The sequence below is a fragment of the Brienomyrus brachyistius genome, chromosome 8 (genome assembly GCF_023856365.1).
Source record: "Brienomyrus brachyistius isolate T26 chromosome 8, BBRACH_0.4, whole genome shotgun sequence".
Lineage (NCBI taxonomy): Eukaryota > Metazoa > Chordata > Actinopteri > Osteoglossiformes > Mormyridae > Brienomyrus > Brienomyrus brachyistius.
The window spans coordinates 28,545,081-28,558,998 of NC_064540.1; the positions used below are offsets into that span (position 1 = coordinate 28,545,081).

The following is a 13,918-nucleotide window of genomic DNA, read 5'->3' on the forward strand; positions in this document are numbered from 1 at the left end:
AGTGCCAGGCAGAAATTAATATCTTTTGATTTTGCATCTGTTTTGTAACTTGTTGAAGTTATGTGATAGACAGCAATGCATGGTCATATATATATTTATATAAATATATAATATTTTTAAAGAAAAAAATTGCAATAAAAAAGCATTTAGTTTATGATCAACTGAAAAAACAGACATAAGATACGGTTTTACAGTCTAATGCCGAATGTTTATGGCTATCATTTTCCTGCCTATATAAGTGAAATTTGAGAATGAAACTTTCCAACACTTTAGCATATCATTGTGTTTACATGTGGGACGTGTTCCAATTATAAAATGGGCGCGTCCTATTTCAACTGTTTTGACAGAGCGCAACATCAAGCATACACATACAAACTGTTGTGAATAAATATTTCGAAAATATCAAGTAATTGTCTACCTAATAAATGAAGCTATGTTTTGTTTTTATTTCTAGCCGAAATTCAGTCCATTTTTGAGTGTTTATCAATTTATTTATAGGAATATAAATGAAATGAAATTTTGGTAGTACTTTCTATGAAGCCCATATTCATAAAGCATAATAACATACAATACATAATATTCTTTTAATTCATTGCAACATTCATTAAGTATTAGACACGGCTATAAATATTTATAAAAAGAAATCACACATTATAGCCGTGTTTCTCACGCCTTGTGAATGCTCTGTTAAAGTCTTATCTATAACCCACTATGAATACCTTCATAATTCATAATAATGATCAGTATAACAATTAAGGATGCTTTGTGCTGCATTATGAAGGTATTTATGGTGCATTTTAGACGGGGACTTCACAGAGCATTCATGATGCATAATAAACATGACTATACACAGTAAAACCTCGGATTGCGCGCATAATTCGTTCCGGAAACGTGCTCGTAATTCAAAGCACTCCTATATCAAAGCGAATTTTCCGATTAGAAATAATGGAAACTCAGATGAATCGTTCCACAACTCAAAAATATTAATATAAAAATTGATACAAAATGTAAAGTAAAAATACATAAAACAAATTAACCTGCACTTTACCTTTGAAAAGAATCGTGGAAGGTGTGAGGGAGACGAGAGGGAGGAGAAGAGGAGGCTTATTTTGTAAGATGACTTTCACTATAACCAACGGAATCACCGCTGTCTGTCGGCTCACTGGAATCTTTTTCTTTCTGTGCGACTTTAACAAGGAACCTATCCAATGACAGCCGCTTTTGCCTCCTTTCTGATTTCGTGGAAATGTGGACATATTGTCGTTAAACAGATTTATCGCTCGCACTACTACACTTTTATTCGAGTGGTGCTTTTCTACTAAATTTTGATTATATGAGTGAGGCACGCCGACTGAGACCAAGCTTCGGAAACGATTTCCCACAATCCTGCAGCGAGAGAGAGAGAGAGAAGAACCATCGGCTCAATTGTGATTACGTGACGTTAGGCAGACAAAGCCTAAAAAAAGATTCTGTCAGTTTGATTCGTCCGGTGTATTTAAGTCCACGTCAGAGTCTGTAACCCCAGGTCTGTAATTGACGTTTTGATGTTATATGTGTCACGCTGAATTGCCGGACGTGCAGAACGGGAGATCGCTCAGGCAGCGAGAGCGGTCAGGAATAGGCAGGCAGGCAGAAATCGGGGCAGAACTAGGGTTTATTGGAAGACACGGAGTACAAACGTTCACTAGGACTGGTAACATCAATGACAGACACGGAAACAGGGGAGACCAGGACTTAAATACATTAAAGCAGGGCAACGTAATCAGACGGGGCTGGAAAGAAATTGGGGAAGCACACGTGGGTAATCAGGGGCGTGGCACACATGAGGAGCGGACTGGTCAGGCATCACAGAACCCCCCCCCCCTCAAAAGGCGCGCTACACCGGGTGCGCCAGGGAGGAGGCGACAAATGGGAGACAGGAACCAAAACCTAGAAAACAAGAACCAAAACCATCAACGAGGGACCGGGAACAGGACCGAGACACAGAACAAGGCAAGGGACAGGATGTAAGACAGGAGCTGAAACAGAACAGGGAAAGCAGAGAGGCAAACCAGGAAAGGGGACACAGAGGGAACAGGAGGAACAAAAGGAGCGGGAGTGACGGGAGGGAACGACGGGAAACCAGGAGCGGAGCGGGGCAGAACAAAAGGACCAGGAACCGAGAAAGGGGGAGCAGAGAAAGGAGGGAAAGAGGCAGGAGAGAAGGGAGAGAAGGCGGGGGAACAAAGGGGAGCCCGAGGGAGCCCCAGCGGGCAATGGGAGGCGGCCGGAGGGGCCGCAGCCAGCTGGGAGGCCGGAGCCGGAGGGGACCCCGGAGGGGCCGAGGAGACCGGGTGAGGGATCGAGGCAGGGGCCGAGGAGGGAGCAGGAGGGGCCACCGGGGAAGGGGATGAGGAAGCCGGAGGGGACCTCGGCAAAGGCCCAGAGGAGGGGGGAGCCGCCGCAGGCGGCGACGTCCAGGGACGGGCTGGAGGTAGAGGCCCCGTAGGCGACCGAGGAGCCGCCGTCGGGGGGCCCGCAGGAGCCCGACGAGACACCGGAGGAGGGACAGAGGCAGGGGGACGAGGCATCGGAGGGGGAACTCGACCCCGACCTGGGGTCAGACTGTGTCCCGTAAGGGGAGGGGACACAGGCGAAGGACTGGGGTCCCTCCCGCCCTGCCCCAGCGCAAGCGAGGGAGGATGAGCCAGGGGGCAGGGCGGGAGGGACCCCAGTCCTTCGCCTGTGTCCCCTCCCCTTACGGGACACAGTCTGACCCCAGGTCGGGGTCGAGTTCGCCGGGGCGAGGGCAAAGAAGTCACAAGGAAGGTCCCCGAGGGGTCCCATTCAAGCTCCTCCACCTCCAGAGAGGGAGGAGCTAAGACGGGATCTTCTGGGACCACCTCGGGGACTAGGGCAGAAGGGACTGGAGTTGCAGGCGGAGGGGGCGCCTCGGGAGCAGCTGCAGGCGGCAGCAACTGCGCTAGCTGCACAGACGGCAGCGCACGTGGCGGCCAGGTCTCAAGGGCCATAGGGACCAGCGGAGGCGGCTGCGCAGGCGTTGGTCGTTGCGCCTGCTCGGGAGCCGGGTCCGCGGGCCGAAGAAGTGCCTGCTTATCAGCAGCAGGCGGCAGAGAAGGCTGCTGCAGTGGGGGCACCTGCCCGGGAACTGCAGGCTGCTGCAGTGGGGGGCGCCTGCCCGGGAACTGCAGGCTGCTGCAGTGGGGGGCGCCTGCCCGGGAACTGCAGGCTGCTGCAGTGGGGGGCGCCTGCCCGGGAACTGCAGGCTGCTGCAGTGGGGGCGCCTGCCTGGGAGCTGCAGCGGGAAGAGGGAGCTGCGCAGGCGTGGGAGCCGCAGGCAGTGGCGGCTGCACGGGAGCGGGGACCGCCGGCAGTAACGGAGGGAGCTCCTCTGCACCGGCGATCGCTGGTCTCCTCCTCCTCCTCCGGCGCCTGGCGGTGGCGGGAGGCGGCGCGACGTCCGTGAAAACGGACGGCGAAAGAACAAGCTCCCGCTCCGGGTAAGGGTAGAGGAAGGGCTCTTCCTCCTCGTCCTCACTCGAGGGCCAGTATCTCCACACGGAGTAAGCGTCCTGTGGGCTCGGCCTCAGGGCTGGAATCAGGACGGGCTGCTTTACCTCCGGAGATTGCCACATGCGGGAAAGTGCACAGGCTCCGAGGGAGATCGTCGGCTCCCTCGCGCTCCTTCTCCTCTGCTTCTTCGTCTTTAGGTCTGTCATTCTGTCACTCTGAATTGCCGGACGTGCCGAATGGGAGATCGCTCAGGCAGCGAGAGCGATCAGGAATAGGCAGGCAGGCAGAAATCGGGGCAGAACTAGGGTTTATTGGAAGACACGGAGTACGAACGTTCACTAGGACTGGTAACATCAATGACAGACACGGAAACAGGGGAGACCAGGACTTAAATACATTAAAGCAGGGCAACGTAATCAGACAGGGCTGGAAACAAATCGGGGAAGCACATGTGGGTAATCAGGGGCGTGGCACACATGAGTGGACGGGTCAGGCATCACAATATGTTCCTGTGTCCTCCATTTGGAGTGATTCCAAATAAACCTTTCGATCATGATTCCTCGTCTCCCCGTTCCTGCTTCTGTGTCCAGCAATCATAACATTAATGGTGACTAAAGGGTGTTATTTCATGTATAAATGTCATGGCTCTAATAATGTTAAAAACCATATTTAGAAGGTCGTAAACAGGTTTTCTATGCTCTAACTACAAAAATATTCTATTTATAAATAAAGAATCCTACTTCGCGGAAATTCACTTATCGCGGTAGAGTCTGGAACCGATTAACCGTGATAAACGAGGGTCGACTGTACATACTCGTATTGCAAGACTTCGCTCATTTATCAAGTTAAAATTTATTTTAAAAATTTGCTCGTCTTGCAAAACAAGTTACTCGCAATCCGAGGTCTGACTAATGTGTTATGCCTTTTTTACGAATAGTTATAGCCGTGTTTATAATATTTTCTGAAGATTTTATAATGCATTATGAAGGTATGTATAATGCAATATAATGACTGCTTTAAGTAAAGTGTTACCAATATATATTATTTCCCCAGAATTTTACCACAAATTATTTCAATAGTATTTGTACAGGAATTATTTTGTCCCGAGCTTTTTGATCCATAGAAGCGGTCTATTACTATAACTGTGATCGCTATAAGCGGTTTCCACAGTATTGTGGTGAAAAGGCTATCCCAGTTTATTTTAAATCACTGTAGGATATAAGCAAGTTCTGTAATAATTCCATGCTTTCACGTAGCTTGATCCAGCATTGATCATTACCTTAAAATTGAGGCAAATGGGATAAGACATCCATCTTTGATGTAACAGTTCTCTACTCTGAAAAGAAAGTGTATCTGTCCTGTTTCTCAACCTTTAGAACACGACAAACGCAAAATGTGTTATTTGTCGCAACCAGTGATCTCAACTGCGGTCAAGCTATCCGTGCTTTTCCAACAGTCATCTGTGCTTAAAATGTAAAGAAAATGTATAAAATTTAAGATACACAGTTCAGTAATTTGTACAATACTGTAATTTGAAAAGGGTTTGAAACAGCTGTACTGTATTTTGAAATCAATAAAATTAAGTAGCTAAATAGTGATGTTGTCCATTTTATTACCTTATATTCTTGTGATAAATATACAAATGTCAAGTAGATGGAAATCTGACAGACATAAAGAAGAAAAAAAAATAAGTCATAATGATCATCCGCTTGTCGTTGTCGTTGTTCTCAACGGAGTTTTCAGACAAATGGTATTCATAGCCTGGGTCCTTATTGAGCTAGCATCGGAAATTCATCGCAGAGTCTCAAAGCACTTATGTAAGTCGCTCTGGCTAAGGGCGTCTGCCAAATACTGTAAATGTAAATGTAAAATGTAAATCCGCTTGTAGTGGTCAGTTTCACCCAGACAGACGTGATCACTATAAGTGGTTTCTTTCAACTTTCAAACCTGCATCCTTACAATCAATGTAAGGGAAATAATTCTTAGATCATTCCAAACTCAGTTATCAAATTCTTGTTATCAGTGGTGTTTATTTGTTGTATTTTGATGTATATGTTTTCTTGTTTGTTTCCTTTCAGTCATACATCACTGACAGGAAAGGAAGGAGTACCTTCCATTGTTAAGCATCCTATGAAAGATACATACTAGATGAAATTTAACTGACCACCTCCCATGACCGACTCATCCTTTTAAAAACAATTTAAATACAGGTTAATTGCAACCTAAATCATGTCCCAGTCATACTAAATTTATATTTATATATTTCTAGCCACAGCTTAATATTTAAGTTAATTTTTCTCTATAATTTGTACCAAATTTTTCCCGTTATACACTTGACAAACATTCGCACATACTGATGGAGCAAATGTCGAAGACGAAACTTACTAAACACTTTTGGTTCATGCAAAACATTTTTTAATGAAAGTTTTTACGGTGCTTTATTAATTATGCGAGGATCCCTAATATCCTCGGTTAATGTTTGCGCTCTTTTGCGACGTTCCCTTACATTTCTGATGAAATACCCTTACGGCGATTTGGGCTGAACTGCGCAGAGGAGGAAGTGCGATCTGCTGCATTATTGGAAGTCTATTACCGCTAAAATGCTAATAACCATTACTCCATTAACCTCCTAAGAATAGTGCTGTTTTATTGTTCAGCTACACGAAAAAGCGGTAAATTATTAAAGTAGCTAGTTATTTATGGGTTATTAGCAACGCTTCGTATTTTTCGCCAGATTTTCGGATATTACTCGCCGGTGAGTGACATAAACTAGTCACCGTAACTTCTGCTTTCGCTTGCTAGACTGAGCTTCATTGAACAAATAAGATGGCTCTATATGTCTACGTGGGTTTTTCGTGTACGTCTTGCCGTTCAGCTCTGTCTTCTACTGTTACCACTGTTACAAGCGCTGGCCGGAATTTGTCCGATCATTGTATTCGGAGTGACACCGACATGGACACCACCAGAGTCGAAGGCGTCATGGAAGACGGCGTGCAGTGGGCTCACAGGCAAGCCGACCGGATCGCCGTTCAGGCGCGCTGCTGAGCGAAAATCTCCGTTCCCAAGGCTTCAATAATGAAATATAATCAGCTACGTTTTCGAGTGATATAGCTTTTTTTTCCGTAGAAAGTGCAAGGACAATTACCTACGTAACTAATCTGAGCGCTTTCAACTACTTATGTTATGAAGAATGAACGTCGCCCCTGACATTTTAAATACATAATTTAACTAATTCGCTATTTTCCCGTCGCAAATCAGCTACTGTTATCTAGTCTACGTATGTATTTTTATTTAAATCAATGACTGTTTTATCAAATGCTCATGCATCCTTCTATATATAGTTACTTTTATAATTAATTCACCAGTCCGGATTTAGCTACTATTATTTTTGTTGGTTTATTTGTATTATTTCTCGATCCAAGAGAAAAAACATGAATTCAGATAGACTCAGTTCGAAGCACAGCGCCACGTCGACTGTGCCCGACGAGTTTGGAGTCGCGTCGCTGGTACAAAAAAATCAGGAAAGTTCGTGGTTTGGCTTTTTATCGGTGGTTTTTAGGCCCGCCCTGTCTTTCGCTAAAAAGTATCTTCCGGGACGGCTTCAGACCCCTACCTTGTTAAACGGCGGATTTGGATCGATTAATGAGGACATTTCTCGATCTGTGGACGGAGACAGCTCTTTCTTAGAGCGACTTGGCAAATTTATTCCTGCAGCTGAACATCATCCACACATCGCCTACCTTCATTACCAGCATGAAGCCAGCGGCTTTGATTTTTCCTCTAAGGAATCTGTCAGGTGGATTAGTGCGGAGTCTTTTCATGAATTGGGAATTAACCCTGCTGATGTGGATTTGAATGTCATAAGGGACACAACCGGCGGTGGGTATTTAGCCGCAGCGAAACATTTTCTTTCTCAGTTTTTGATTAGCGCAGTTTCATCTCAGAATGAAACAAGAACCGCAGAACAAATGCTAAGTAGCGATGGCTGGCCCGCAGATTTGTCAGCAACAAAAAACAATTGGCAGGGTGAAATTTGGGGATCTGAACTTTCAGATTGGAAAGAGAAGGTATCGGCCACATGGTTTTACGGAGAAAATACCAGTGACAGCCAGCAGGTAAAATCCAGCACAGTGGTTTCTGTTGCCAGGCCAACAAAACTGTTTGTACAATGTAAAGGATCAGTGCACAGTGAACATACTGGACTGTTCTGTCATGCGAAACTGGCAGGTAATGGTGCATCCTGTATGTCCATGCCAGGATGCCTCCTGAGCACAGAAATTTCACTGTTAGATTATCAACCTGTCTATACCAGTTTGATCAACACAAGAACTGTTGCTGCCTGTCAAAGTGATGTAGCTGTGCTGACTCCTGATCAGGACAATGGATACACAAGTTTGGAGGAGGAGCACTCAAATACCAGATTGCATGTAATGAGACCCCTTTGCCTCAATAAGGGATGTATAGAATCTGGTAGGAGAACTGAGGTACAAGGCTGCTCTATTGAGGAGGAACCAAAGGAAGCTAAAGCAGAGCTCACTGAATGGGAAAGACATCATGATTCTGTTGCTAAGTCTGAAGAAGGTGAGCTGCCTGTTCAGGAGGAAGTGGAGGTGCCGGCCCAGTCTTATTTCTCCAAACCCAAGTGCCAAAACAAGACAATTGCTTACATCATGGGCAGCCCATGCAGTGAGGATAGCGATAGTGAGTCGGAGGGTGATTGCGATTGGGATGATGATGATGGATTTGACAGTGAGGGAGCTTCTGATTTTTCAGATTCTGAGGATTGTGATTCTGATGATGAGGAAGATGCAGAGGATGCAAATGCTGGGGTGGAAAAGCTTTGGAACTCTTTTTGCCAAAGCAGGGACCGTTATAATCTTTGGAACTTCACTGCACCTCTCAAGACTGCCGCGGATCCTGTCACACAAGCGAATGTTTCTGTAATGGCAGTGGAAGCAGAGCGTTCCATTTCCCCCAGTTCCTTTAGTTCCTTTTCCTCATCCCTTAAGCCTCTCATAGAAGAGGATAATTCTGGAGACGAGTCTGGAAATGTGGACAAAGCAGATAGCCTTCACTTATGGAACTCTTTCAGCTGTGTGTCAGACCCATACAGTCTCCTCAATTTCCAGGCTCCTCTGCGCACTCTACCTGCAGCCCGGAGCTTTAGTGGTACATCTTTCACTTCACCATGCAGCCACAAGAAGGAAGCGGAGGAACGGCTGGACAGTGGTTTTTCAGAAGATGTTGCTAGCCACAATACATGCTCTGCCAAGCTGAAAAAGGTAACAGCCTGATGTTCATTATCACCCACAACGTCACAATAATTTTATTATTAATAAATAAGTATTATTTATTACAACATGTATGAACTGTAACATTAAACTGCTACTGTTGTCCCAAAATTTTATTTAAAATGACATCTTTTCAGTTATAACATTCAAAAGATTTTCAGCTGAATATACAGTGATACATTGTTTAACTGTTTTTGTTAATTGATCTGACATTTAATCAATTGCATTTAGTTCTTTTCATACATTTAATGTACAATTACCTGCCGTAATATGTGGATGTGAATTGAATAACAAAAAACCAAGACAGTTTTGAGAGATATGGATTTGTAATTAACCTTTTTTAGGTTATAGGAACTGTGATAGTTATTGAGCATTATCTTTATGAGTAGGAAAAAGTCTAGTTGTAGATTTAATACTGAAAGATTAAATGAGTCCCCATCAGTTCAAATACCGCTAAAGTAAGTTACTGACTACGGATGTGAGTTGTAGACTCCTCATATCTGTTTTGGGGGGATACATTTTTTGATATGCATTGCAAATTATTTTTTCCCTTTTTTAATAGAATAATTTTTTCATAAACATTTAGAAGAGTGATATAATGTCATGAATAATTTTTATCCCCATGATTTTGTGTAATGCTACAGTCGTAGCAGATGTGATGAAACAAGCCCCCTCCCATGATTTTAATTCAGATGATGCAATGGTGCTTCTATCCCTGGGTCTCCAGGAAAATATCTGCACTCCAAATTATTGTGCTTGCACATCTTGTAAGGATTATCAGCTACCTCTTCAATTTGATTAGCAGGACAAACTGTAATGCTTCCCTGCATTTACAGCCCTGTGTCATTCTGGTTGCTTTTAGTTGAAGCTACATGTGACTACATGATTTTTTTCTTTAAATTTCTGAGAGAATTTCTTTGCACCGCAGATCAGTAAATGTCTATTGAGTATTGTGATTCGATGTGACAAGGCCGATTTTTGCCCACCAGGTGCGGTTTGTGGAAGATGTAGAAGAATTCTATGCCAGTTGTGATGAAGACCGACGGAGTCCTTGGGAAGAGTTTGCGCGTGATCGCTGCCGTTTCCTTCGCCGTGTGCAGGAAACAGAGGATGTCATTGGATACTGCCTGGCCCCTGACTTCCGCCAGTTAATCTTCCAAAGGTTGCACCAGAGCTGCTGAGTTGCTGCTATTGTTACCTTTGTTGTGTTGTTGATCTGTCACAGTATCTAGTAATTGCTGGACTCTGGACTGTCGTGGCAGCAGGAGACACAAAAATATGTTAACAACTAAAAGGCTAAGGGCTAAATCGTAATTCAAGTACAGCCTGACCCTGACTTTTAGTATAATTTTTTGCGGCACTTTCCCATAGGTGACACTCCTCCCTTGTTACCAGCCTTCACTGTGCAATTAACAATGCCCTTCATCATACAATTGTCACTATGTTTTCTATATATTTCACTCAACAGTCTGATAACCTCTTATTTCGATTGAGAATACCATGTATGTATGTGTGGCAGATAAATCACCTTTCCTTTGTCATTTGTTAGAGAAACTTGTGAGAATTGACAAAGGGGATTGTTTTGCTCAGGTTGGCTTGCACTGGGATTGTGGATATGGGTAGGTTGTGGTAAAACCTAAGTGGAGTTGGAAATTGGTATTTAATAGAAACATTACTGATAAATAACGACATAGTACTGGGCTAAACCCTAACTTTGCAACTCTTACAATTCCTAGAGATTTAACTACTTAAACCAGTTTTACACCTACATCAATCTAAACTTCACTTGTACAGAGTACAAGGGTATTGGGCTGAGGTTTCTCAGTGACATTGATTAATGGAAAGTATTACTTTTTGTAAATTTAAGGCCAAAGGTAAAACACAATTGAACTGTTTACCGTGACAGTTACAATTTTACATCTTGAGTCCCTCAGTATTTGACTTTAGAGAGTTCTTTCGTGTTACGGGAGCAAATAAACCAGTTCTGAATTTAGTCTTTAATTTATTGTAGAAAGTCTTTACTTTCATTATTTTGATAGTTTGGTGCTTTCACAGTGATGTGGACAATTAAAAGGGTTTGGTTCTCTGTACTCTGAAAATGACAGACGTGATGAGAGCGAATAAATTTAGGCAGGTAACGGGCAGCAAAATGTTTTTTTTTTTTTTTTTTTTAACGGTTGGAAATTAGTTGATTGGATATTACCAAAATGAGTGATATGTGTTTAATTGCATTATTAAATTGTTTTATTTTTCTAGTGCTTCTGCTTCCTTCGAGATTTTGTGGAAGTTGTTATTGCTTCATTTACTGTATAAATAAAATGATATATACTAATAAATCAATGAAGAACCTGTATTGATGAAGTTTTCTTTTTGAGTCAGTTTTTTTCTCTGTTTCACAATTAAACTTGGAACGTAGCATATACAAGAGCTTTTGAAATGTATTACATTTTTAATGTTGATGTATTTAAAAGAAATTTTGAATTATGAATAATTATAATGACCCAAAAGAACCACCCAGGGGACCTCTGTATATTTATTGTTTTCCTCAATGTTTCAAACATATGCAGTTAAAATTGATGTATATAAATTATATATAGATGTACAGTACGTTTACCTCGTACTGTCTCAATTTCTTTTTGTCTTGTGGGACCAATAACTAAGAAGTTGAATCACCAAACATGTTTATTGTAGAACGTAAAACCAGTTTTACCAAGTCATTGATGTTTTATTTGTGAATCTTGAATTAGAATAATATTAAATCCCAAGACGGTATTTTACTATCATTAAGATTATTCTGCTTTTTGTATTAAATGTAATTTGAAACAGGAATCGTGATAATGAAAGGGTAGGACGGACCCCTCGTAATAAAAATGTTTTGGTTTATGAATGGAGTGAAAATAGACAAGAGACAGTCTGTAGTATTGGGTGTTGCATTGTTAAAATATATAAAATAATACTGAGCTCCGAAGCTACATTTGTCCAGTCATGAATAACTATTTACTCGGTAGTTCTTGTATTAGCTCTGAATGATGTGTACGCCATGTCAATAAACACTTCCTGGCAGAACCAGATGAAATGGATATGAAAGGAAATCTCCGATGTAATTCAAATCAAAAAAAGAATATGCGAAACAAGTATAGCGACTCCTTTAAAGCAACGTTTTCTGGTGAGCTGGGCGTATTTGCTTTCCTAATCCTTCACTTGATTATCCTTCGATTTAGAAACATTTATAACACAAAAACAGGACAAAACCGTCGATGCAAAATGATCGTGAGTATTCGGGTTGTAATGGTCGCCATATAGTTACATAAAACGCAGCCATTGTCGCACTACGGTATATTTACTCCGGACACGTAAATACGTATGCCATTGTGCCTTGCCACTGTGCTGATGTTTTCATTTTCATTAATATCACGTCGTTCTTGCGGGTTGTAGTAATTTTAGTTTCATTTAATTTGGATGACTGTTGTGTAATATTGCACTTGCTAATGAGACACAAATATTGCACCTCGAATATGTGTGCGTTGCATTTCCTAAAAAAAAGCGAATGACGTTATGTTCTCGCGAGATGTAAACGCCTTATTTTGACGCACGGATGTGGCTCGGAATGGGCTGCATGATGTTTCATGAAATGTGCCTTTTCGTTAATTTGGAAATATTTTAGTGAACCAAAAACTAGTCTAGAGCGATATTGTGGCTCATTAGATAATACCCTTGCCTTTTACACCCAGGGTTTAGTATGATAAGCAGTTATCTTTTTGAGTTTAGATGTAGTACAAACTGAAAGAAAAACAACAGGGGACGAATTAACACGATACCAATATTTGATTATTCTGTGCTGCTGAGTACTGGTAACCTTAAAGGGTGTACCCTGTCTTGTGTTTCTTGGGATAGGCTCCAGGCTCCCTGTAACCCGGCTTGTACTAAACAGATATGGAAGATGCATGGATATGCTTTGGCGTACCACTAAGGGGTGCTATGAGCATTTAGCATGATTTCATCTTTGTCCAACCAACAGGACAGCCTTTTCTTTTGTGAATTAGGATGCATTTTTTTCCAGTAGTAATACCAAGACTATTACATTACAATACCAAATTGAACATCAAGATTACATTTTATTATTTTATTTGAAGTTGAATTGTGTTTTTGGACATAAGGAAAACATGAGTACAGACTTTGTCTTTCTAAAATCCCATGCTGATATTATATGTATATATGTATATATATATTAGGGATGCACCGAAATGAAAATTCTTTGCCGAAACCGAAACACCGAAAGAAATTATGCCAATAATTAGTACCATTGCATTTATGGCTATGACTGTGTACTAACCTTACTAAAATCAAGGCATTGCGATTGCATAAATTAATATTAAAATTTCAAAGAATAAATCAGTTACTGTCATGCCCACAAGGGCGGACACCCCCAGCTGCAGCTCATTGCAAGTAACAGAGCTAGGGATAAAACCTGCTAGTAATCACCAGTCCGACGCGAAGTATTGCGCTGATGTCTAGAAGCCTTACTGAGCACTCTTTTGTCCATCGTCTTACCCGGTTTCTGAGCCCTGCCTGTTTGCCTCGTGTTCTTTCCTTACCCCTCTCTCTCTCCCGTTCCAGACCCGTTCCCGTACCTGACCCGACTACCCTGCCTGTCCCGGCTCGTCTTGTTCCCGATACCCTGTGTGTTCCTGTCTCCTCCCTCCTCGTAGGATTGACCCCCCGGCTAACAAACCCCTTGCCTGTTTTTTGACCCTGCCTCTTGCCTGTCCCTTCTGGTGCATCTGTTTGGTTTTTCAGAATAACGCGCTTAGCGGCTTGCATATTGGGATCCTGGTCTTTCTGCCCTGTTTACCGTGACAGTTACAAATTATGAAAATATTTATTTAGCACATTGCAACAATGCACAGTATAAAATTAAATAAAATTCAAACTTAAATGTTTAACTTAACCGCACTCATGTGTACATTAAATAACAATGTACAGGCCTTCTGGCCTGCTGAAAGGTTGTAAAATTAAATGTGTTCTCTCATAAAAACAAAGTGCATTTAAGTCTAGTGCATTTTAAATTTGCTCTGTAGGACTATTACAAGAAAGTGCATTCAGAACAAGTCCAA

General features: G+C 42.4%; 1 protein-coding gene across 1 annotated transcript; it reads left to right on the top strand.

Annotated features, from left to right (window-relative positions):
- The first annotated feature begins 6,035 nt into the window (after nucleotides 1–6,035).
- LOC125747353 (protein phosphatase 1 regulatory subunit 15B) lies at nucleotides 6,036–11,165 on the top strand. The gene is made up of 2 exons (XM_049022536.1): nucleotides 6,036–8,795; nucleotides 9,794–11,165. Exons 1-2 carry the CDS (start codon nucleotides 6,945–6,947, stop codon nucleotides 9,983–9,985), a joined length of 2,043 nt encoding a protein of 680 aa, XP_048878493.1. The 5' UTR covers nucleotides 6,036–6,944; the 3' UTR covers nucleotides 9,986–11,165.
- The last annotated feature ends 2,753 nt before the right edge of the window (nucleotides 11,166–13,918 follow it).